The sequence below is a fragment of the Aspergillus sclerotioniger genome (genome assembly GCF_003184525.1).
Source record: "Aspergillus sclerotioniger CBS 115572 chromosome Unknown BO94scaffold_24, whole genome shotgun sequence".
NCBI lineage: Eukaryota > Fungi > Ascomycota > Eurotiomycetes > Eurotiales > Aspergillaceae > Aspergillus > Aspergillus sclerotioniger.
The window spans coordinates 399,809-423,655 of record NW_020291014.1 but is presented as its reverse complement, the minus strand read 5'-3'; the positions used below and the strand labels follow the sequence as shown (position 1 = coordinate 423,655).

At 51.0% G+C, this 23,847-nt stretch overlaps 8 protein-coding genes across 8 annotated transcripts; 5 read left to right on the top strand and 3 right to left on the bottom strand.

Annotated features, from left to right (window-relative positions):
* Nucleotides 1–2,754: 2,754 nt before the first annotated feature.
* On the top strand, nt 2,755–4,201 carry BO94DRAFT_522289 (bZIP transcription factor; the record flags this gene model as incomplete). The annotated part of the gene is made up of 2 exons (XM_025610175.1): nt 2,755–3,054; nt 3,647–4,201. The coding sequence occupies 2 exons, from the start codon at nt 2,755–2,757 to the stop codon at nt 4,199–4,201; spliced, it is 855 nt and encodes a 284-aa protein (XP_025464837.1).
* Nucleotides 4,202–5,629: 1,428 nt separating this feature from the next.
* BO94DRAFT_537718 (Eisosome component PIL1/LSP1 family protein) lies at nt 5,630–7,108 on the bottom strand. Its single transcript, XM_025612338.1, has 3 exons — nt 6,974–7,108; nt 6,730–6,913; nt 5,630–6,673 (listed from the first exon to the last, which is right to left on the bottom strand). The coding sequence occupies exons 1-3, from the start codon at nt 7,031–7,033 to the stop codon at nt 6,060–6,062; spliced, it is 858 nt and encodes a 285-aa protein (XP_025464836.1). The 5' UTR covers nt 7,034–7,108; the 3' UTR covers nt 5,630–6,059.
* BO94DRAFT_537717 (uncharacterized protein) lies at nt 6,977–7,372 on the bottom strand. The gene has a single exon (XM_025612337.1). The coding sequence runs from the start codon at nt 7,349–7,351 to the stop codon at nt 7,145–7,147; it is 207 nt and encodes a 68-aa protein (XP_025464835.1). The 5' UTR covers nt 7,352–7,372; the 3' UTR covers nt 6,977–7,144.
* A 1,947-nt stretch (nt 7,373–9,319) lies between these two features.
* On the top strand, nt 9,320–12,890 carry BO94DRAFT_626556 (tRNA (34-2'-O)-methyltransferase regulator RTT10; the record flags this gene model as incomplete). Its single annotated transcript, XM_025617364.1, has 3 exons — nt 9,320–9,337; nt 9,386–12,070; nt 12,113–12,890. The coding sequence occupies 3 exons, from the start codon at nt 9,320–9,322 to the stop codon at nt 12,824–12,826; spliced, it is 3,417 nt and encodes a 1,138-aa protein (XP_025464834.1). The 3' UTR covers nt 12,827–12,890.
* A 381-nt stretch (nt 12,891–13,271) lies between these two features.
* Nucleotides 13,272–14,487, top strand: BO94DRAFT_603493 (putative cellulose-binding GDSL lipase/acylhydrolase; the record flags this gene model as incomplete). The annotated part of the gene is made up of 5 exons (XM_025616441.1): nt 13,272–13,387; nt 13,461–13,543; nt 13,609–13,858; nt 13,952–14,207; nt 14,284–14,487. 5 exons carry the CDS (start codon nt 13,272–13,274, stop codon nt 14,485–14,487), a joined length of 909 nt encoding a protein of 302 aa, XP_025464833.1.
* Nucleotides 14,488–14,950: 463 nt separating this feature from the next.
* BO94DRAFT_603491 (glycoside hydrolase family 5 protein) lies at nt 14,951–16,317 on the top strand (the record flags this gene model as incomplete). Its single annotated transcript, XM_025616440.1, has 6 exons — nt 14,951–15,038; nt 15,096–15,151; nt 15,194–15,346; nt 15,389–15,453; nt 15,496–15,593; nt 15,636–16,317. The coding sequence occupies 6 exons, from the start codon at nt 14,951–14,953 to the stop codon at nt 16,160–16,162; spliced, it is 987 nt and encodes a 328-aa protein (XP_025464832.1). The 3' UTR covers nt 16,163–16,317.
* A 965-nt stretch (nt 16,318–17,282) lies between these two features.
* On the top strand, nt 17,283–19,137 carry BO94DRAFT_537713 (SUR7/PalI family protein). Its single transcript, XM_025612336.1, has 3 exons — nt 17,283–17,789; nt 17,839–18,294; nt 18,348–19,137. Exons 1-3 carry the CDS (start codon nt 17,652–17,654, stop codon nt 18,753–18,755), a joined length of 1,002 nt encoding a protein of 333 aa, XP_025464831.1. The 5' UTR covers nt 17,283–17,651; the 3' UTR covers nt 18,756–19,137.
* Nucleotides 19,138–19,428: 291 nt separating this feature from the next.
* On the bottom strand, nt 19,429–23,615 carry BO94DRAFT_472039 (uncharacterized protein; the record flags this gene model as incomplete). The annotated part of the gene is made up of 3 exons (XM_025608413.1): nt 19,429–19,877; nt 19,944–23,403; nt 23,466–23,615. The coding sequence occupies 3 exons, from the start codon at nt 23,613–23,615 to the stop codon at nt 19,429–19,431; spliced, it is 4,059 nt and encodes a 1,352-aa protein (XP_025464830.1).
* Between the last annotated feature and the right edge of the window lie 232 nt (nt 23,616–23,847).

Here is a 23,847-nt window from a genome sequence, read left to right as displayed (position 1 = left end):
GCCAGGGGTTGCCTGCCCCCACAGGCAGCCCAGGTAGAAGAAGCAAATACACGAGAAAAATGAAAGATGTAGAGGAATGGCCGAAGGGGAGAAGGATTGTAACCTCTGCCGCTAAGGATGGTCCACGTGTTAAGCAGCCGGGACAGTCATTCCTTACCATCTTGGACTCGGCGACACACATACTAACTGAAGACAGCCACTGCCCATGGATCTCGTCTCTTTCAAACTGCCATTGTGGTGCGCTTACAAACGATTACGGCTCCCCACCAACCGGTCTCATAGATCTATGATCCAGCCAAATTGAAAATGGCTCTCTCTGGCAGTGCGCATTAGACGCTGGCACTCTACGACCTCTCCAGGCCTAGCTTTGCATAGTATAAGACGCCAACGAAGGCCTCAAAGGTCTAGAAAGACCCAATGAACTCAAAAAATGCGAATGATGCGGTCCGGAACGAAATATCGCGCCGCCACGTTGGAACTATGCCTGGTCTCGATGCCACCATGGACGATGGAGGGCGACAGTGGGTAAGTCGATGGTCCAAAAGGGAAAGAAGAACCGTGTTGAATGGGTTTAATCAGCCTTGCCACTGGACGAGCACGACATCCAGATGGTACACAGGAGAAGCCACCGGTATGCACTACGAATACCGATTATAGATTTAGCAGGCAGTAAGAACAGTGCAGTCCGAGGCACGAAATCATAGTGGAGAACCGACTGGCAACGGCGCAGCAGATGTGGGTAGCTAGTCGGGTCAGACGCGGAAAAATCTATTTGGTCGTCGATGCGAATGGAATTTTTTACGTACATAGTGTGCATGGTTGAGCTGTTGGTTCACTGTGGCGTCGCAAGAGGGTCCCGGGGAGAGGGCCATTCTCCATAGCGTAGAGACTGCTCCGTAGACCGTGTACTATGTCTTATTGCCTTGGGATTTGTGGTGCTCCCAGAGTTCCAGCCTTTCGCTGACAGCCAGACGCAGTGGATACGAGGGGAGGCATCGGAGGACTCCGTAAATCAGGGACCATCATTCTAGCCAGTCAACACTCTGGATTTGTGGTCCCGAGGAGAAACCATTGCAATTGGCGGCCATAGCATGATCAAGATCATGCACCTTGCGGGTATTGTGCAATATGTGCTGGTGCAAAGGAAGCATTTTGATGCGCTTAGTCAAATCGGGTCAAAAGTCCAACCCATCCTTGAGTTGGAGACAGATCTCCTACGGCATATGTCTGGGAATTGGGAGGAAGTACAGTCGATCGGTCAGATCATATCCAAGCCAATACTGTGTACGGCCACCACACCAGCACATGAGGTCACTTCCCGCCGTGGAGCGCGGGGAAAGAAGTAGGTACTTTCCGGCCGGAGCAGAGAGCAGGGAACCGAGATGGATTCAGGAGACCGAAACGCCAAGCCCTCAAGCTATCCAGATTCCATCAAAGTTGCAGGAATTGACGGCCGGGTTGTCCGCGTCATTTGGCAACGCGTTTGAATGGTTGTGATTTGCTCCGGGGAGAAATGAAACGGGAGCATCCCAGGGCTCGAACCAGGCGCATTTTGCTAGCAGTGGAGTTCCGAGTTCTGGCTCAGGAAGCGTGGACTGGGCGTGAATAACGATATTAATATCTGGGAGGAGGAGCGGCTCGGGGGTTGGGATTGGCTCATCGCCAGCCCCTGGTGGAAGCTAGACCGAAGACCACCGCACTAATCTGCGGCGGATGATGTAGTTGGAGATGCGAGGACGCCGTATGGTCCGCGTAACGGCGATGCCCCCAGTGTCTTCCACCGAGGACGCTGTGATAGTAAACCTCTGATACGGGACGGTATTCCAATTACCAACTCCCCTGTGCCGTGGCTCTTCCCCTTTTCAGCCGTTTGATGGGCGGGAGGGGACTCGGACGGCGTTCGCCTTTGGCTACTACCTACCTTTCCTCCGGGCGATGATCGAGCAGGTTGACGTCCGCATGAGGCCCTCTTCTTCTTTGTGGCTTTCTGGAAGACTTTCTTCCCCAATCTTTTCTATATTTCATTTCCCCCCTTTCCTTTCCTTTCCCTTCCCTTGATACTTTTCAATATCTTTCCCGCTCTCCGTGCCCTCTCTCTCCGCAACAGTCCGCCCGAAAGCGGTGAAATTGTTTGGCCTCTTCCGAGGTTGTGGCCAGCCAACCACAGAGCGCGATCACGACATTTCTCCATTCTATCAGATCATCCGCTAGCCTTGCCCGGGCATGAGACGATCACCACAGCTGCGCAGTCCTTGGTGCTTATTCCCCGGCCTGACGCTCTGTTTTCTCATCTTTTCGTCCTGGTGATACATGGTCCGGTTGCTGGTCCTTTCCTCCTGGCTCCCTACCCCCCTCTCTTAATCTGGCCACCCTTGGTCTCGATCCACACAACCTCGCTCAGTGCTCGTGCTTCTGCGTACGTGGCTAGCCGTCCCGGGCCATGCCATAGTGATGGAGTGAATGCAGAACAGATATCTTTGCTACAAGTCACCCAATCTGCGACCTGTGAAATTCCTGCCCTCCTGTATTATTTCCCCTCCCTTGGCTGATCTGGGGTTCGACATTGGCTTGAGTCTCTGTCTATCGTTGTACCGCCGGTGGTCACCTAAACTACTTCTGGCTCTTGCTTTGCCGGGACGCAGCCACCAAAGCAATCTGGGGGCAACCGGTTACGAAAAATAAAAATACCAAAAAACGAACCTAATTTAGAGGGTGAGGACCGGAATCCCTCTAAATACCTCCTCCACAGCCAATATGTCAGATGAGCACCTCGCTCGTCAGACAGCCTCGAGCTTCGATAGGCTCGAAAACTTCAACTTCCTCCTCTCTCGACACGATCCTAACCTAGCTAAAAGTCGACACTATTCCTTTGACGCAGATTCCACCGGCCTGGCTGCCTTTTCGAATCTGAACATGGATTACGATCAGACGGAAGGGATGGGCGGGCTCTCCGTCAGTTCCTACGATAGCATCGAGGATGAACGCAGCCCGATCGATGTGCGAGGATACCCGTATCATGGTAAGTCTAAGATTTATGACTCTCATCGCTGCATTGTTTGCGCAATTTTCGCCGTTTGTGGTTCGCTTTGATTTCACTAGCCCTACGGCATTGGATGGGTTGTCTTGCTTGAGCTGCTGTGGGAGCGCATGTAACCGCAGCAGCTATTTCCTGTTGCTCGTGACGGAATTCCCTTCATGATCCTCTCTGCGTCTTTTAATTCTGGCTGCCTGGTGATGGCCTATACGTGATTCTGTAACCCTTATACCTTTGCCTCTACGGGGTACTCGACTGTCAATTTCGCTTCATTGTGAAATTCCTTTTGCCACCGACTATTTCATTCCTCCCTGATCCTTTTTTCCAAGCTTTTCTTTCGTTCCCTCGAGAAATTGGTGGGTGTTCATGCGTATGTTGGGTTGAGCGCTCTATTCGAGCACGCAATCCATCACACCAATGACAACGTCGGGAGCCCTGTCGTTAACGGACCCTTATTCCGAGCTTACTCCCCTTGATCATCCAAGACCCCCTTCAAGAGTTCCATGATTCCCTTGCTTCTGTTTTTTGTTCTAAGGATCAACCCTTTCACTTGCCTTGTCTATACTACTTCCTGACTTGGACCTCACCACCTACCTACTTGTTGGTGATAAGCCTATTGACCGCTCTATACCAGATCAAATGCTGTCCTACTCAGCTCATCCTATCTATCCACCTATTTCATATGGACCCCCTGATGATCTGGGGCCCGGGGGTGCTATGACACCCTCGGATGTCTCCTCTTCGATATCACCCCCAAACGGCCACATCAACCACAGCAAGTACAGCACGCAAATTCCTGGCGACCACCTTGCCTCCGCCCTTGGTCAGGAAGAGTCCGTCCGCCGTGCTGCCGAAGAAGACCGGCGCCGCCGAAACACGGCTGCCAGTGCCAGGTTTCGCATGAAGAAGAAACAACGCGAACAGACTCTCGAACGTACAGTGCGCGAGACTACTGAGAAGAACGCCACCCTTGAGGCGCGCGTGGCACAGCTCGAAATGGAGAACCGATGGTTGAAGAATCTCTTGACCGAGAAACATGAAGCCAGCTCTACCCGACTGGCTCCCCCGAGTGACAGCACAGCCTTGACGTCCCAAGGTACCAACGCTACTGGACCGGGACAAAAACATATCCAGCCAAAAAAGAAGGGTGTCGGCACCGACAACTGAAGACTAAAGCAAAGAAGTCGCATACTTTTTCTTTCGAGCTTCTCATCGTTATCAGTTCGATTTTCCCTGGGGGATCTGCATGAGTTATTTCCGGGCTCATTGTTCGGATGGCCCTTTTCGCATCTGTTTTCGTGTCCCTCATTTAGGCTGGTTGTCCGTCCTAGGATGGAGTCAGATGACGATGTAATGACCTGTTTCCGTTGTTCTTTTATCTCCTGTCTGTGTTCGAAGTTGAGGGTTTGCGGGTCGTCTTCAGCTGGTTCGGTATAATTCAAGGGCCATGGACGTGGTTTCGATTTGGTTGTGAGTTTCAGCGGGATGGGTCAGGGATAGAGTCCTCTGTGCCCTTTCATAAATATCTCCCCGCAATCGGAGTACTGGGAAGGTTACAGTTGTCTATTGTATTTTCTTTCGTTGAATGCATTGACCGGCCTATATCAATGGTGGTCGACTATTTTACACGGTTCTAAACTATACACAGTACATGCCAAAGGCAGCGAGCGAGCGACAATGAAGCATACTTTATCTTACTCCTGACATCTCATCAGACAGTGAGCAAAACATCCCAACCTTTCATACCTTCATACAAACCAAACTAGATAGGTAGTAGCACAAGTGATACTCCGTACATTCACTATGTGATAGTTATCTACGTAGTAGCAAGAAAATCACACCTATCCAAAATAAATACCAAACACCAAATACCAAATACCCAAGAACCACCACTCACTCACCTATACTCCCATCATCTTAGGCCCTGGGCAGGCCAAGGCAGGGCAGAACAAGATCCGGGGAATCCGCTTCCCCCGACAACGACCGGACGGCTGCCACCGCATGGACCCGACCGGACGACCGACCGATTCTCCGCCCGCGCCCGTGACATCACCCACCGCTCCGTATCCCGTTTCGGAAATTATTTGTCAGGTCAGGTCGGGGAGGGCCGTCGGGTGATGTTTATTCCACTACATTTAGTTTTCATGAGATATAATAGCATTATCTAATTCAGGGGGGGAGTAGTATGTAGTTACTTAGATGGATGAATGTTATTATGTATATGTATGTGCTTGGTGGTATGGATAGAAGATGGATGTAGTGTATTTTATCGTATTGTATCGTATTATATTATGTAGTGCATGTAGGTACTAACCAAGATAATTACTTCTTTGGTAATAGAGGAGGGATGGTGGTCTCTTTGTTTGGCTGGCTAGGTTCTTTGTTTGGTTGTGGGAATGATGGCGTGCGTTTACTGTCGGATTGGGTGTTTGGGGAGGAGTCGACATATAGGGTAATTAGTGGGGTGTGATTGGTCTATGGTTTGGGGGCCGGTTTGAGCTATATACAGTGTTGGTACCTATCGGGTTTGTTGCAAGTCCGCGGAGTATTACTTCATAGTTTAAGTGAGGTTGATGTGGAGTATTCAGTTGTTTGGTCTGGTAATAGTTGGAATTATCTGGAGTACACGTTGGCATCAGAACAGTTCATTAAACCTACTCCTATCCCAAAAGACTGATTCAACCAAGCATAGAAAAGCATCAAATATAGATATCCTCCCCGTCTCCGTCGCCTCGCCGGTGGTATAGTATTACATTACTCGATCGACAGTAGAGGAAATTCCCTTTGACCCGGTCATGTCTCCTTTTATTGCAGAATTCCACCACCTGGTTCTGAAGCAACATTGCTGAAGCGGTGGCAGGACATGCGTCATTAGGGATTGAATTAATCGTAAGTGAAACTCAGTGGGGTGAAGAACAAAGACGTCAAAACAACGATAACATCACGTTAAGCGGAAATCTCAATCCGCAATATAGAGACAAAGATGAGAATTGGTCAGTACTCGTGGTTCAAAGAGTGAGTTGCTTTAAACCGAGACTGTGACGGGCTCCCGTTCCTCTTCTCGACCCCGAGACTCTCCATCGACAGTGCTGGCCACATCTTCACCGTCTTCAACCTCATGCTGGTAGGTTGCATGCTGGTCCGCGGGTACCCACGAGTCACGGCCCAGGGGCTGGTCTTGTCCCGAAAGGTCGACGCCCTCACGGCCCTTGAGGGTATCACGGTGACGCTGGGATAGGGTGCGGGAGCGCTGCGAGAGAGCGGGCTTGACCGAAGCCTTGGACGTGACCCAGTTGGCGAGTGCCTCCTCACAGTCCTGGATGATAGCTTTGCTGGCGTCATATCCATCATAGGCGTGACGGGTTTCGCCAGGAGTGACAGGCGTGTCATCAACTAGATCCAGGAGGTGCTTGCCGTAGCCGGCGATGAGAGCCACCTTTTCGCAATGCTCACGGAGCGCATCGAACTGGTACTGGAAGGCCGCCTTGAGCTTCTCGCGGGTGATGTTGGAGAGCTGAGCCTCAGCCACGAGGGATTCGGCTTCCGCACGGACTAGCTCTTGCTCCAGAACGACGATGCGCGGGGAGTTGGGGTCCTTGTACTTGAGCTTGGCGATCTCATCGGTGATCTTCTGCTTGCCTACAAGCACATGCGCGTTAGTATCGACGGGCTATGTCCTTGGAAAGGTTACATACGGTCACGGCTGGGCTGAACAGAAGCCTCAATGTTGCGAATGCTCTTGATGGTGACACGGTACTGGTCGTAGCGGTCGACAAATAGATCCTCCAGTTCTCCAATTTCATAGAGCAAGACGCCGAGCTTGTCAGTAACATCGGACACATCCTCGTCGCAGTTTTCGCCCCAGATCGAGAGTTGTTGCTACAAGCACAATCGAGTTAGTCCTTAATAGGCAAATTTATAGATCCAGGCATAACGTACAGCAGTTTCCATACGCTCCCTCGACACCATCTCCATACTGCGCATGACGTTCTTTTCCATCTTCACCAACTGAGAGAGTTTCCTGGCAAGGTCGGGCCCGAAGGCACCGGCCGTGTTTTTGCGCAAGGCATGGCCTGAAGCTAGCAGTGTTAGTAAAGCAGTCATAGAAAGTCAGCCTGTCCTTGAGTAGATGGCATCGTCCAAAGTATTCGACACAAGTGACAATACCAATGGCTCGGCCACCGTGGGAGAGCACTCACCGAAACCGCCCTTTCCGAAGAGTCTATTTGTCTTTGTCGAGGACAACGGCGGGGGAGGGTTTTCGATTTGCGAGGCGGTTGGAAGACGCGACTGGCGCATAGAGTAAGTGCGATGCATGGTGAATTGTTCGTGTGTGAAAGGCTAGGCACAGGAGTGAACGAAGGAATAAAATCTGTGCGGATCGGACGAGACGGTATCTTTCAAGTGACCCTTTGCGCAGGAGTGACGTGTGGTAGAGGGCGCAACGGGATGCGACGGAAGAGCGATCAAGGAGAGGGGTGGGAATGCAACCAGTTCGAGATCGAGACAAGAGATGGTCCAGGTGCTTAGTGTGAGGAACCACGCTTAAGAGAGCCGATGAGGGATGGATCAATGGGTCAATGACACCTCGGTTTTCCTCTGCTGCCCGGGGTGGGGGCTTTGGGTCTCTTTTCCCCTTGAAGCTTGGGTGGAGGAAGTTGGGCTGGACACAACTGTGGATGGAGTTGCTGTTGGTGACGTCGAGACTGGGCCGGGGCCGGGCTAACCCGTTTCGGTGGGCAGGCCAGGCAGTGATGATTCAGGCAGGAATCAAATGACGAGCGGCGGGTTCGACGCAAGGCAATTGGCAAATCAAGGGCGGCGAGTAGCTGCAGATTAACTTCAGTCCAGAGGAACCTAAGGAACACCAAGAAGGGGGTTCGCAGGGGAAGACAAACCTCTGCAGCTTCATATACCACCTTCTGGCTCCCCAGCACCCGCGACGTCATCACGACCCAAAGATCTCGTCGATATCTGATGTCATCGATTTCTCGTCTTCGATCCGTTGAAGATGAAGCGAGAGTTTGGCCAACTCGTTAATGTCAGACAGAGTTTGAGCTATGCTGAGAAGGTGCTGGCGTTGAATTTCTTTCTTCAAGGCCAAATGCGAATATTCTAAGCTAATTAATTGTCTTTTCACTCTAGGTATTGTGCCTGGTTTCCACCAAGTCCATCCATCTGGGACAAACTATCGAGATAACCAGGGGATGGCCAGATTGATGCAGACTATAATTTAGTCTCATATAACGCACAGATAGAGGTCTACATAGGAGGTCTAGATAGTGCCATCGCCCAGGTGATCGACCGTCTCCGCATTCGGATCGTCCACCCAGAACTCCTGGGACCGGCTCCAGCGGCACTTGCTTAGTGATGCTGCAACATCATGACGAACAGTGGGGACTGTTTATCTCCCGTCAAGTGCAGATTTTTCTGCTTATATTGGCCTCGTGACTTGGCTGTTTATTGGAGATACGATTCGATGGTAGTACAGGACAAGTTTTGTACCTTATCGGGCTTTCCGACCACCCAGTCATCGTCACCAGAGTTGTATCCAAGCTGCCTGTCCCACTATCCTCACCCTACTTTCCTTGCTAAAGCTATTTGAGAATCTCGCACAGGCTAGTAGCTCGTGGGATTCGCTCTGCTATTTCAGCATGCAGTGTTTTGTGGTTTACATAACCGCATGGACCATTTCGGATCCACAATATATATTTACTTCATGCAGGTCAGGAAGCTTCCAGACAGACGAATAAAGAGCATATGCACAAGCCCTTGCACCTCGACTTGTTACCAGACAAGATTCTTGGTATCCACTACTTGCTGTTCTAATAAAAGATAGGTAAATAGTCTGCAGAACTTTGCAACCCTACCAAGTCCATCCTCAGTGGAAGACCCACAGTGGCCTGAATGCATTGCACAGTAAAGAAGTAACCGTATGCTTGGAAGAGACCAAAAACACATAGACGCCTGACTCTACGATTGCATTGTTTAATGAGTTTGAGCTATTGTTCACCTACCATATCTTTCTCTTATAAGATATCTATAATGCTTGTCCATGGCCAATCTATCTACCTTAACTAACCGTCACCATACTCTAGCTGTAATAGACGATGCACTGCTTTTTGTCTGGATGCATGTTTAGGCTGGCATATATCACGTGCCACACCATCGGATCCCGCCATTCATTACGTAAGCATATTCACAGTGATGGAAATTCTGGAATTTGAGATGATCTCCATGCGGGGGAGTCACCATCTATAGATATGTGCCTCGAATTTAGTATCAATGCATCCCTCCCTTGAGGTCAGTGGCTGTCCCAAACTATAAGAAGTGGAGTATTGACCTCTCCAGCACATTGATACTTGCGTCCCCGTAACGGCGCTGAAAGCGCTGGTGGTGAGGGATGTCAAGCTTCTCCTTCAAGCCCAAGGCACTTATATCAGATTGATCGATGAAGGGAGCGGGCGACAGCTTGCGGAGCTGAAAGCTTTCAAGAGAAACAATGTCCATGGGTTCATTTCTCTCAGTCATAATGAGGCAGTGACAGGAAAGGCACATGTCCAGTTCGTTGCCTGGGGAGGGCAGTCCGTGAGAGCTTTTGACTTGGTGCTAAGTGAGGAGAGAGAGTACCAGCCACGACTAGTGGCCGCAAGTGCAGAGTATCAGGGACCGGATTGGATCCTTGCTGGGTGTGCGCCTGACGACGAAGAATCCAAGGTGTATGTATTGACGGCCCACAATGCCGTTCTTGGTCTGGATATAGTAGATGGAGACCAGTCGAACTATGGAAAGGCCATACAAATCCGGCCGCTCGTTACCGGAGTCAACACCATCCTCTATTCCGCGGATATTATCGCCCTCTCGGAATCTCACATCTTGATTGCTGCGGGAACTGTCTTTGGCGAGATCATTGTCTGGTCCTGCTTCTTGACCGAGACTGGCCAGGCAACCGGCTCGATTCATCACTTCTTCACTGGGCACGAAGGGTCCATCTTCGGGGTTCGGATATCCCCTGCCATTGATTCCTTGCGCGGTGGGCAGAGCGGACGGCTGCTGGCTAGTTGCAGCGACGACAGGACGATTAGGATTTGGGACATATCCGACTGCGAGCGTATTTCTCGTGACGATGCGCCTGCTTATTCGACAGATGGTTTCGAGCTTCGAAGCACCGGCTTTGGCGCAGCCCATGACAGCGAGCTCGGCTCCGAGTCAACGATTGCGAGCGCTTTTGGACACCTGGCTCGTATATGGGGAGTAAATTTCCTCTCTGTTGGTCAAAGTCCAGGCAAGTTGAACCTGTTGTCGCGTGGCGAGGACGCTACGTGTATACTGTGGGATCTCACTTGGGATCCGGCCTCACAGAAGCCCCAGTTTCAACTGAACGAGGGAATGTCTATCCGCAAGCACACCGGTAAACACATCTGGTCCCTTGAAGTGCGCAGCACAGATAATGCAGCGGTCATCTACACCGGGGGTGCTGATGGAGCTGTCAAGAATTTCACCATCGAGGCGGATGACGGAGCCCTAATCCTACCCAATCTACACAACCAAATCGGAATGTCAATTGACCCCCAAAACCCCGAACCCCACGTTGAGACCTCTATCAAAGGCTTTGAATTTGTCTCGCAGGATGAGTTTGTTGCTGTGACTGCTCGTGGCGAGATCCAGATTGGCCAGATCAAGTCCCAAAATCGGGCTACCCAGCACATCTTCAAGGAAACGATCTTTTTCGAAGAAGATATGCGTTCCTACTCTGTCGTTGGCAGTCTGTCGCAGAAAGGCGTGGCCCTTCTAGGCAACGCAAGAGGTCTGATTCGATTCTACAATCACAACACAAAGTCACTCACGAGGATTGTCGAAGTTGGACAACGGCCGTTGGGTTTGTTTGTCCTTGATTATGACCAGACCGAATCGTCAGCAAACTTGACATTCGTTGTGGCTTATCCTAAATCCGAGGTAGCGGATTTATTCATGGTTTCGATGTCCGGAGACGCAGAGCCGTCTGTGGATAGGATAGCATTGAATCTTCCATACGGCTTTGGCGTGACATCTGCGTCGTTGGTATATGATAACCAGTTCCTGGCAGTAGGCTCCATGACTGGCAATTTTGCGCTCTACCGGGTGTCGAAGACGGAGAGTCTCGAACCTGTCATGCCCCCTAGCAAGCTACATGGCCGCGAAGGACTCAGCTACATTGCATCATTCTCATCGCTGTATGGAGAGGGAGAAGACCTGCAGCCGTACTTCTTGACCTGTGGACGGAGTGGGGCCTACGGGGTTCACAAGTTGGAGATCTCAGGCGTCGAGCCTTCGGTTTCCATGCGAACCCTGCATTTGGCTTCTCTGGCCTTCAACTGTGAAGTCCAGGGAGCTTACATCGACAAGGTCTCCCAAGACCTTATGATCTACGGGTTCCAACCCATGGATTTTGTTCTTTGGAACGAATCGGCACAGACCGAGGTCGCTAGACACAGATGTAACGGGGGGCGGCGGTCCTGGGCATTCCAGCCCAGCCAAGCGACCGCCTGGGCTGGATCATTCCTTTGGATCCAATCCGGCTTTAATGCTATGGAGATCCAGCCGGACGCCAGTCGTACCTTGCGCTCCGGCAACCACGGGAGAGAAGTGAAGGCTATGTGTGCAACTCAGCAATCAGATGGACTAGGCCCCTTGTTTGCGACAGGGTCTGAAGATACTAATGTACGTATCTTTGCTCCCAGTGAACCACAGTTGGAGAGCCGTTGGGGCGCATTCAAGTGTTTACGGCTCCTGAGGGAGCATCATACAGGACTGCAAAGTGTGGGGTGGTCCAAGGATGGAAGATTTCTCTTCACGAGTGGTGGATACGAACAGTTTCTGGTTTGGCGGACACATTCGATTCCTCGGTTCGGACTCGGGACGATTCTGGATGCGTCATGCCCTAAGAGCGATCCCAAGTCCGACCTTCGGGTGACAAGTTTCGATGTGCTGGATGTGGAGGAACAGGCAGAGGGTGCATTCCTGCTCTGCCTGACATACTCGAACTCCACCATCAAGGTAAGCCAATACCAGTAATTCCTGACCACGCTAATCCTCTAGATCTTCCATTATTCTTCATCAGCCGAAGGAGGCAGGTTTACCCTGTTGGCGAATGGCACCTACATGAGCAACTGCTTGACACAAGCACGCTTCATGCGCAAAGGCTCTTCGCTGAGCCTGATCACCTCTTCCACAGACGGCTACTTTACACTCTGGGATTTGACGACCGTTCTGGAGCCGTTCTATACGATGTCATCGTCTCTGCGTCTGAAGCAGCCCGTCGAGGGAGCATCAATAACCCCAGCAAGCATTACATGCGAGAACCGTTACCAGATCCATTGGAACAGCATCAAATGCTTGGAGCTGGCAGATGTATCAGACACCCTGTCCTTGATTGTTGCCGGTGGCGATGACAATGCGATGACAGTCACTCTTCTGGACACTAGCGTCGATGCCGCATGCACGATTGCCGTCCCCGATGCCCACGCAGCCTGCATCGCAGCGACAAAGATTCTCACCCAGAGCCAAAACCCGAACGAAGGGACTGCACGACTCGCCGTTGCTTCTTCCGGAAACGACCACCAGGTCAAGATCTGGTGGATTGACATTGACGCGAGGAAGAATGGGCCGGACCGGATTCAAATCAGCAAGGCAGCCGAGCGATACAGCTCTGTGGCGGATATTTCCTCGTTGGACATTATCCACGATGCAACCCAGGGAAGTAAGCTGGTAGTATGTGGTGCTGGCATGGAGATGTTGAGTGTGCGACTGTAGACTGGACACGATAGTCACGATAAGACGTTATTGCACATACAAGACAAACATAGAATAGAGCCTGTGACATTCCTCGGGGCTTCGCAACTCTTCACGGCAAGCCACGGACCATCCCGTAGCCAAAACAGCCTAGTTTAGTTCTTGTAACAATTGACAATCGAACCCTTTACCCCGCAAACCAGACAGGGTCTCGGGAAATCTGATCCCATCAACCGCAGGACAGAATCCGATCGGCGGCTAAATGGGTATTTGCAGAACCCTAGAATGCAACAACAACCTCCGCATGCAGTTGTCAGTCTGCCCTGGTTTTACCCCTCCGGAAACGGACTATATAGATGTCATGAAGGGGATCAACACGACAAGCTTTGGTTCATAGTCCGCCAAGAACCCCTACATTCTTCCACTTTTTTCCCCAGAACACTTACTCATACAGGGTATATTCACAATGAAGCTCCAACCTTCCTGGCTCCTCGCCAGTACCCTCTCCACAGCAGCAATAGCAGCAGCACGACCATGGACCCGAGCAGACAACACCACCAGCCCTATCTACTTCTTTACTTTGTATTTTCCTACCTACCATACCCTACCATACCCTACTCAGAACCCAGTACCATGACTAACAAAGCAAATATAGCGGAGACTCCTACTCCCAAACCGGCTTCAGCACCAGCAGTACTCAACCCTCTGCCTCCAACCCCATGGGAAACCCTGACCTAGGTATCCCCCCCCTCCTCCCACTTCCCTCTCCCCCAATCCCAACCAATACTAAGAGTATAAAAAAGGAATCGGCACAACAACCAACGGCCCCAACTGGATCGGCTACCTAACGACCACCCAAAACGCCTCCCTGGTGCTATCCTACAACCTTGCCGTTGGGGGCGCCACAATCGACAATTCCCTTGTCTCGGCGTACGCAGGCGACGTTAGTTCCCAGGTAAAGCTCTTCGAAGACGTGTATAGTACGAAACCTGCTTCTACGGCGCCTTGGACGGCGGATAATGCGGTGTTTGGGGTTTGGATTGGGATTAATGAGTATTCCCCCCCCTGCCCCTAACACCTGTGGATTTGTTTGATGGTGATAATTACAATATACATATACTAATGGTACTATTGGGAAATAAATAGTATAGGAAATGCATTCTACAAAACAGACGCAGAAACATACACCCCCCTCCTCACCACGCGATTACAGGCCCTCATGCAGGAGGTATACGATAACGGGGGCCGGAAGTTCCTGTTCTTGAATGTTCCGCCTACGGACCGGACACCGATGTTTATTGATCAGGGGAGTGAGACTACTGCTGCTGTGGGGGCGTATTTGGGGGTTTATAATAGGAATTTAAAGGATATGGTGGAGAGGTGGGGGAGGGAGAGGGGGGATGTAAGTTCCTCTTTTTCATCTATCCATTTGTTTATTTTTGGGTGATTGGGGGAGATGCTAATTGGGGATTGGGCAGGTAATAACGGTTTTCTATGACGCATGGTCATTCATGACGAAAGTGTTGGATGATCCTACGGCGTATGGGTTCCCGGATGCTACGTGCATTAATGATGATGGGACGTCGTGTGTGTGGTGGAATAATTATCACCCCGGGATGAAGTATCATGCTTTGCAGGCGGAGGATATGAAGAAGTTTTTGGGGAGTTTGGGGGGGTGGTAATTTCTTTTCTCTTCTGTTTGCTGTGTATTTGGGTGTTGAATGGGGAGAGGAGGGGGATGGGGGTATATAGGGCTGAGTTGGGAGGTTGGTTGGTAGGGTGGTTATAGAGGTAGCTGAATCAATCTGGTTGATGGTAGCTCTTTACTAGTTACGTAGGTGGTGTGTATCTAATGTCTGTACATGCAAATCCTTCCCACCTCGTCACGGCCTCATTTCCGCACGTTTCATCTCATCCTGCCAAGGCGGATGATTGACTGAATCTTGTCAATCATGCAGCATAGATGAACCTATTTATCCATCCTGTCAGCGTTAAGAACTGCAGGTGCAGGCCCGAATTGCCTGATTTCTACGTCTGGATTTATACTCGCTGCGGGAATCGTCCGTTCCGAATGGGGAAAGGTCCTGAATATGAGCTATATATGGTTGTGTCCTGCAAAGGTATGGGATACAGATCAGCACTGCAATGAAGTTACACACTCTGCTTCTTGCGGCCGCGGCCGGTTCCGCGTTGGCGGCTCCCCAACACAAAAAGAGGGCGTCTGTCTTTGAATGTGAGTTTCCTACCCTTGGTGCTGCTCCTACCCTTGGTGCTGCTGCTGACAAGATAGGGTTCGGATCCAATGAGTCTGGGGCTGAATTCGGGACTAATATCCCCGGAGTCTGGGTAAGTACCATCACCACGAAAAGTGCCGTGCTGATGTCTCAGGGAACCGACTACATCTTCCCCGACCCCTCGACCATTGCCACCTTGATCGACGATGGAATGACCATCTTCCGGATCCAATTCATGATGGAGAGATTGGTTCCAGACTCCATGACCGGGTCCTATGACGAGGAATATCTGACCAACTTGACGACAGTAAGTTATCCAGTCAGTGTGTGAGCCATGTTGACGACATAGGTGGTAAATGCCGTCACGGATGCGGGCGTCCATGCCATTGTCGATCCTCACAACTATGGAAGATAGTGAGTATCCCACTCTAGCGTTGACCACGCTAACAGCACCAGCAACGGTGAGATCATCACCAGCACGTCGGATTTCCAGACCTTCTGGGAGAACCTTGCGGGCCAGTACAAAGACAACGACCTGGTTATCTTCGATACCAGTAGGTACCCGCCCACCACTAGAACGCCACTAACCTTTGTAGACAATGAGTACAATACCATGGAGCAAGACCTTGTGCTGGAGCTCAACCAAGCAGCCATCGATGGCATCCGCGCCGCGGGTGCCACATCCCAGTACATCTTCGTCGAAGGCAACTCCTGGACCGGTGCCTGGACCTGGGTCGACGTCAACGATAACATGAAGAACCTGACCGATCCGGAAGACAAGATCGTCTACGAAATGCACCAGTATCTCGACTCCGACGGGTCCGGCACCTCGGAGACCTGCGTGTCCGAGACGATCGGGGTGGAGCGGGTCACCGATGCCACGCAGTGGCTCAAGGACAACAACAAGATCGGTATTCTGGGAGAGTATGCCGGAGGTTCCAATGATGTGTGTCGGACAGCAGTGTCCGGGATGTTGGAGTACATGGCGAACAACACGGACGTGTGGAAGGGTGCAGTGTGGTGGGCGGCCGGACCCTGGTGGGGAGATTACATCTTCAGCATGGAACCCCCGGATGGAACAGCATACACAGGCATGTTGGATATTCTGGAACCGTATCTGTGAGCGGGTCGGAGGAAGCTGTGCGTCGGAGAACTATACGGAGTTTCTTAGTGTGGTGGTACACTGACTGACGTCACCAGAATTGCTTTTTCAGAGTCTTCAACAGGGATTCTGTTGAGTGATGCCTGTACGGTAGATAGGCGTGAGACATGCATATTTGCCTACATTGATAGTGCATGCTAGGCATCCTCTTATCAACTGTCATGTGTGGCTCTGGATGCGTAGGTCGAAGTGAGCTAGACCCACTACTTCGTAGCATCCATAATATTCAGTCAGCCTTGATGGATAGATAATCAATCGACCATCCTGCTGATGCAGACGAAGAAAATGCAGAATGCCGTTGATGCTGTGCGGGATGCATGGATGAAGGTCGGAATTGAATGGAGACACCGCCAAGACCGCAACGTAAGCCCGTCGATTAGTTGGGCGATCGGAGTTGGGCAATCCCGGCACCTTTCACTGTGGACTCGTCGAGACGGTTGAAACATCTTTGCTTCTTTGATGAAAGTGGATGTCACAAGTAAACTATCGACTGCGAAGAAGTAAGCATCTCACCGCGCCTGCTGGTCGTTCCTGAGGCGGAACCATGGGACATTCAGCGGGAACCGAGCAGAGAAAGTTCAGAGTGGAATGTCGTGCATCAGACCGCGTAGTGCCAAGCTCAGAATGATGAAGCCTAGTCAGGAAGATGCCGTGCTTGTGGTCTGACGGTGAGACACTTCCAGCAGTCAAATCTGCTATTAGTGTGGACGATCCTTCTTCGTGTCTGGTCCACTGTGTATCAGATAGGAGAGTTCTATAATAATTCTCTATATACCCGTACATGATACTATACAGGTATGATTATCTATATAAATTAGACTATATATTAAGGCACAGCCTTCAATCTACAAAAGTACAAGCAGATACTTCGCAGACAAGGTAAAATAAACCAGGCCGCGTATTCCCCAGCCACGCCTGACGTGGCGGTAGGGCTGGTGAGTCTCCGCCACGAGGAGGCCCTTGCCCCATTCCAGCTAGCCCCATACCGTCCCATACCGATGACAAGGTAATCTGGCCGATCGGGAGGGAATTTCCTCGTCAGAACCCTGGAGGCCCACCATCAACCGTGCTGGGGCAGCATCTTGATTAGTGCGCATGTCCATCCTTGGGTTGCGGTGGAAACCCGCCGATTTATTATAGAAACAAGCGTGGCGTAGTCCCCAGCCAGCCATCTGATTGGTCCGCTGATCAACCCCAGCCGTGAAAAAGCGAATAAACCTTGAGAAGTTGCTGACTGCGCCCCCCAAATCCTCCCACTGACGCGAATGCCGATTGTTGATCATCAGCCTCGTCTTCTTAAAAACCATCCTCCCAGCCTTCCTCATCGTTTTTTCTCAGTATTCTCACAAACTCACCTCCTCATTAACTCTTCACCCACGGTCGCAATATCGAAACAATACCCCACGATAAGCAAGGAAACACATCGACGTCATCTCCACACACCGTCATCATGGGTAAAGGCGGTCGCATTGTCTGCATCTTCACTCCATACGTCCTCACCATCGCATCTTTAATATGCATCATCATGGTGGGACTCGGCTGCACGAAATCCAGCTCAGACACGCTAGATGAGCTCTACTTTTTCAGAGTACGTCTTATCCTCCGCGAACCCACTTCATCTGACTAACTCCGTCTAGGCCAACCTGCAAAACATCACCTCCAAAGCCTCAGACACCGCATCAACCGTACAGTCAGTCGTCGACGACCTGACCGGTGTTTCGGATGGCGATCTCTCCGCGGCACTGGATGAAATCGAATCGGAATACAACATCGCAGACTTCTACACCATCGGTCTCTGGGGCTACTGTGAAGGAAACATCACCAACAGCAGCACCTACCACACCACCAACTGCTCCAAGCCCGTGTCGGAATTCTGGTTCAACCCCCTCGAAGTCTGGAACTTGGAAGAGACCGGTCTGGAGAATGCCCTCCCCAGCAACGTGAAGAAAGCCCTCAACACCTACAAAGCTGTCTCCAAATGGATGTTCATCGCTTACATCATCGCCTTTGCTGCCACCGTCGCCGAGCTGGTGGTCGGAGTCTTTGCCATCTGCAGTCGCTGGGGTAGCTGCGTGACGAGCTTAGTATCTGCCGTATGTCCCTCCCTCTACTCCTCCCCCCGTACAACCCAACTAACAACCTCCAGGTCGCATTCTTCTTCACCACCGCCGCCTCCATCACTTCCACCGCCATGTTCGCCGTCCTCAAGGGCGTCTTCAAAGCCGATCTCGAACAATACGGCATCAAAGGCGCCATGGGCAAGAACATCTATGTCGCCACCTGGCTCGCCGTCGCCTTCTCCCTCGGCGCCAGTCTCTTCTGGGTCCTCAGTTCCTGCTGCTGCTCCGGTCGCTCCCCTTACAACCACCGCAACCGCAACAACACCCGCGGCGTCATGGCCGAAAAGACCCCCTACACCTACGAAGCCCTGGGTCCTTACGGCCAACCCCAGCAAACCCCCTACACCAACACCTCTTACCCCCCTCCCCCTCCTACCCACGGAAACCAGGCCCCGACAAGGACGAACGTCTATGAGCCATTCCGTCACGTCTAACCGCACAAAACCACATACTTCACAAAAAAAGAAAAGGAAAAAAGATAACCCCCAAAACAAGAAAGGGAAACCCAATATCCACGCGTTTTGCTTGGAGATAATGACCACCTTATGATGATACTCTCTTTTTCTTATATTTTGTTTCTAGCCAAGAGAACGGCATTTAGTACATACCCGTGATACCCGAGTATGAAGGGGGGTGGGAGAATAGATTTATGGGGAATACTCTTGGCATGATGATTGATGCAAGCTGCATTTGTATATGAATTTGAAATCAACTTATCTATCTGGATACTTATTTCTGTGTCGTTTACTGTATATTGTATTGTAATAAAATGTACAGAACCTAGATCTTGGGTGTAGCCCTGTTTGTAAACGAAAGCAAATCGAATACGAGTTACCTACGGTGAATGGTTTACTTATCATAGTAATCAATCCACCACCGCATTGTCACGCCCTCTGAGATAATACACTCTCGTCTAAGAATCGCAACTATGTTTGGAAAGCAAAGAAACGCCGCTCTGGGATATCATGTACACAACCATATGCTCGTTAATTATGTTCCCATTCATGAATAGAGGAATGATGATGGTAATGATAATAAGACATACAAGAAGGTAGAAATAATTCAAATATACGAAGGGGATCGATAAATGGTGATGGGTTAAGACAACTAGTTATCACGATATCCAGGACGCTGAATGACGCCCTTCTCGTCTATAGGTAGGTATGCGCCGCCTCGTCGGTTACGTTCAGAGAGAACGGCCTGGTCTGCGCGGGCCCATTGCTTAAAAGGCGTGTTAGGGTCGTCGGACCATACCGGGCCCGTGGGACGGAGGTGTCGCAAGGACAAGAACCAGTTCTCGTTGACGCTCTCAGTGTCTGACTCGGTGTCAGGCGCTGGTTGGGCGTCTGCTTGCGTATCTTCCCCCAGCTCAATGCTGGCCGTTTCGTGCGTTTCGTCATTCATGTCTTCATCTTCGTCCTCGTAGTCGGATCCGGCTTCGCTATCTGGGGGAAGGGATATTGGGTGAAGGTGCAGTTCTGGCGCCGTGGTCTTTTCTTCGTCGCTGAACTCGGTCTCAAAGTCAGGCTCGGTTGAATTTCGGATGATCATGGATTCTGAGCGTTGTCCTAGCTCTGGAGCTTCCTGTTCGGGTATTGCTTGGTCTGCTCTTCCGGCCTCACTTTCGGGTATACTAGAGTCCAGGTCTATATCCCTAGACTGCTCATACAGACTTGGGAATTTGTTTCCTGATGAACTCTCTGGGATGCTAGATTCCAGGTCGACCATAGGTTGCTCGCCCGTAGCATATGTCTCCTCATTCTGACTTTCTGGGACACAAGGATCTAAATCTTCCGCCTGAGATTGGTGCGCAGCAGGGGAACCCGCGCGATCTACTTCGCATGCGGCGGAACCAAGCCTGGGCTGTTCCACCTCCACCGCATGTGATTGTGATCCTGTCATATGGAGGTCAAGTTCGCTTTCTTCCAAGGTAGACTGCAGGTGCTGCTCTAATTGTACCGATGGAGCATCTTCGCCCATAGCTGGCTCGTCCACAGCTTGGTCTTCGACATCGTAGTAAATTTCGCTCGCAGAGGCAGAAGCCGATGGCTGTTCAGGCTCAACCGTTGTAGGTTGCTTGCCCACTGCTTGACTATCCGATTCGGGGTCAATTTCCTGTCTGGCTGAGTCTGATTCCGGTTTCGAGTCCACATCCATAGGTTCCTTCATTACTGCTATGCCTCCAGGTTCAACCCTGGCATGTTTGATCTTTGCCTGAGGTGTAGGAGACGACATAAGGCACGACATGTAATCCATATCTGTATCGGACTGAGTGCCCTGGGTCCCAGGCCCGAACGAATGTGCGCGAAAGTTAGTGAATCGCTCAACCAGACTTCCCGTGAAGGAAGTGTCTGGTTTGTTGGCCAAAGCGTCAGTATCAGGCGCATGATCCTGATTATCAGGGACATACTGCGCCGCGCTGATATTGATTCCATGTGCAGTGAGGCTCCGCTTTTTATGAAAAGGTCTAGAATACGAGGAAGTAAAAAAGTCTTCATATAACAGAGCTTTGGTATCCGCTGAAAGACACTTCTCAAGATATCGGGGGTATTCCTCGAGGTTCTTGATTACAAAGTCATCCCATAGGAAAGATCGCTGTAGGTGGCCCTTGGAGCGGACGGCATGAAGCTTCGAGCAAACTTTGACAAAGTGATCGAAGTCTCCTAGGTAGTTTGGATAGTCTCGTCGGAACTTCTCATAGACCTTTTGCGCCTCAAGGTTTTCGGCAGAGTGGCCGATGTAGCTCTGTCGACGAGCAAAGACGTTCAACACTGGCTTCTCGGTGGACTCACGATCTCGCTGAACTTTAGGCCGTTTTGCGGGGGACAGCACCTCATGCCCCATCTCGGATGCACGACGCTTAGGAGGCTGGATTGTGGGATGTTTAGCTGACGTCTGCATAGTATCCACTGGAGCCTCCTCTTCGGCCTCGGACGGTATCGAAGAAGGCATTTCTCGATACGAAGAAAACTGATTCGACGTTTGTGACTGATGTCCCGGGACACTGATGGAAACGCTGGGCTCCTGGACCCCTGAAGCAGAAGAATTCACCACATCAGATGTCGTATATGGCGTAGTATCATGCGTGGGCAAGCTGCCAATGCTTACTTGAGTACCAATTATATCGATGTCATGAGGAACCGCCCCTCCATCTACTCGATGAGCATTGGCCATATCTTGCGATGAGACTCCTTTAGAATCGCTACTCGCATTTGTGTTCAAAATCCGTGATTGAGACGATGACTTAGCTGCCTCAGATGACGTCCGCTCAGGATGGGCTTGTATTCTAGGACCCTTCGTAGCAATATCTGGAGAACGGTGGCGACGATGATTGCTGTCGGGCGTCTCCACCACCTGCACATGTCCACGGACAGAAGCCCCAGGCAGGGATGGGCCGGAGCTCGTAATTTCCTGTTCCGACTGGCTAGTAACCTGGGATTGCTGTATATCACCTCCAAGTGGACATGGGACAGATGTGTCCATCACTGAATCGTCGCTTTCAGCATCGGACTCATCCTGACGGCCGGGAATCTGAGTAGTGCCTTCCAATTTGGACGCATCATCATGGTTAACAAGCTGATCATGTCTGTTGGAGGTTGCACCCATGTGAGCCTCTTGGTCCTCTGGCATCGGCCCAGTTTGGTTGCCGTAAGCAGTGTCCAAGCTAGCTCTTCCCGGCGGCTGTTCGTCCGATGGATGAGCATGCTTTCCGTCAAGCAGCTCCGTTCCCTTTCGAAGGGACCTAACACGCACTGGACTACTATCTTCTGGCAAGACTTGACGTGAACGAGGTACTTGCTCCGGTGAGCTCGACCATTGTGACGTCAAAGGCTCGCCTTCCGAGTCGGAATCCAGTAGAGGTGTTGGGCTGGGGCGACTAGTCTCAAGCGGTTCGGCTGCCACGTCCACAGACTGCTTATCCTGGGCAATTCGACTCCTTCGCAGTGCGATTTTGTTCCATTGATCGAGGAGCCGGGGCGGCACATGTCCCTGAGGAGTGCTCTCCCCCGGAGAGGGTGGTATCCAACGGCGTCTATGCTGTTCTAGAAATTCGGCTTGCTCCTTTGGAATCTGTACATCCCTGATTGTAATTCTTGTCATGTCATGCCAAGGATCAGTATTGTTGACACGCATATTTTCCCGTGGTTTCGTAGTCCCAAATGATGGTTTATCAGAACCTATTCCCTGAGGAGGAAGATACGTTGTCCCATCTTCTGTGGTTACACAATTTGAATCCCCCACAGGCTGTTTGGACTCCGTCACTAGAGGTACTTTAATAACGACTTCGACTGGCACTTCGCGCTCAGTGCTCAGTCGTGGGATAGGTGCCTCTGAAATTCTTGTCTTCTTGGAACATGGGATTTCTCGGGCACTAGTGGCTGAGTTTCGCCGAGCAGTGATGGAATCGGGAGCATTGGTAATCCCAGCGCTGTGTTGCCTACTTCGAAGCTTTTCTGCAGTCTTCGTCCCTAGTTCATGCACCTTGTCATTACTTGATTCGGGAGCAGCCTTTTTCACATGCTTCAGGGACCGATCATCCGATCTTGTAAATCGCATTCCCGCATCCTCCAGCAATTTATTGGCAATTCTAGAAGTGCTTATTGACGAAAGCCGTGCGACTGGGCTTGTAGCAGGGGCAATGGAAGGTATTTGAGACATAAGAACGTCCTGCGAGACAGTGCCTTGGTAGGCTTGCGACCCGAACGAGTCATCGAACCGCTCACTATGTACCTCTCGCGGCTCAGGGCCTTTGGCCTTTTTGAAGACATGTTGCATCAACCTCTTCACAGACTGATTTTTAGAAACAAACCTGCCCTGTGGAGCCGATTTGATTTTGCCCCGGTGCCAGTCAATCTCAAAACGTTGAACGTAGAGGTGAACTTTCGGCTCAGCCGTGGAATACTCCAGGACTACCTGAAAGTCCAGCAGTTGAATATAGTAGCCCCGGGCCACGTCCCCGCTCAAAGGATGATCCGGAGATGTTTTCTTGTATTCCTTTAACGCCTCCTTTGTCAGAATCGCCTCGATTTGTGTTTTCGAATCGGTCAAGGTTAGGCGGGGCCATTTTGCCTGCTCCGACCACTATTCAAAGAAGACCATCAGTATAACAGTTTTTGGGGTACCAGCAAGGCGGACAAGCTTACGTTGTATATCAAAGCAGAGTACTGAGCAGGGATGGAGAATCGAAGGTTGCTACCGTCATCTTCACATTGATATGAGTCAGTCAGGCCTCGACTATAGGCGGAGAGGCACGTCTCAAGAGCGGACGTAATCCAGATCTCCGTGGAGCCCATTATGAGGATCTAAGATCAGGCCAAGAAGGGTGAGTGCTTTTGGAGGGCCCCATAGTCTGAGAATAAAAATTAGTTGATTCGAGGGACGGGTGAATGTACGTATACGGAGCACTCCGCTCTTCACTCCTTCAGTAGCGCGGTAGCATAGATAGTGATACTCATGATTGTCGCATGTGCATCCAGCCCGCGGTGAAGCCTGAGCCACGAGCTGGTGATAAATTATTGTTCCTGG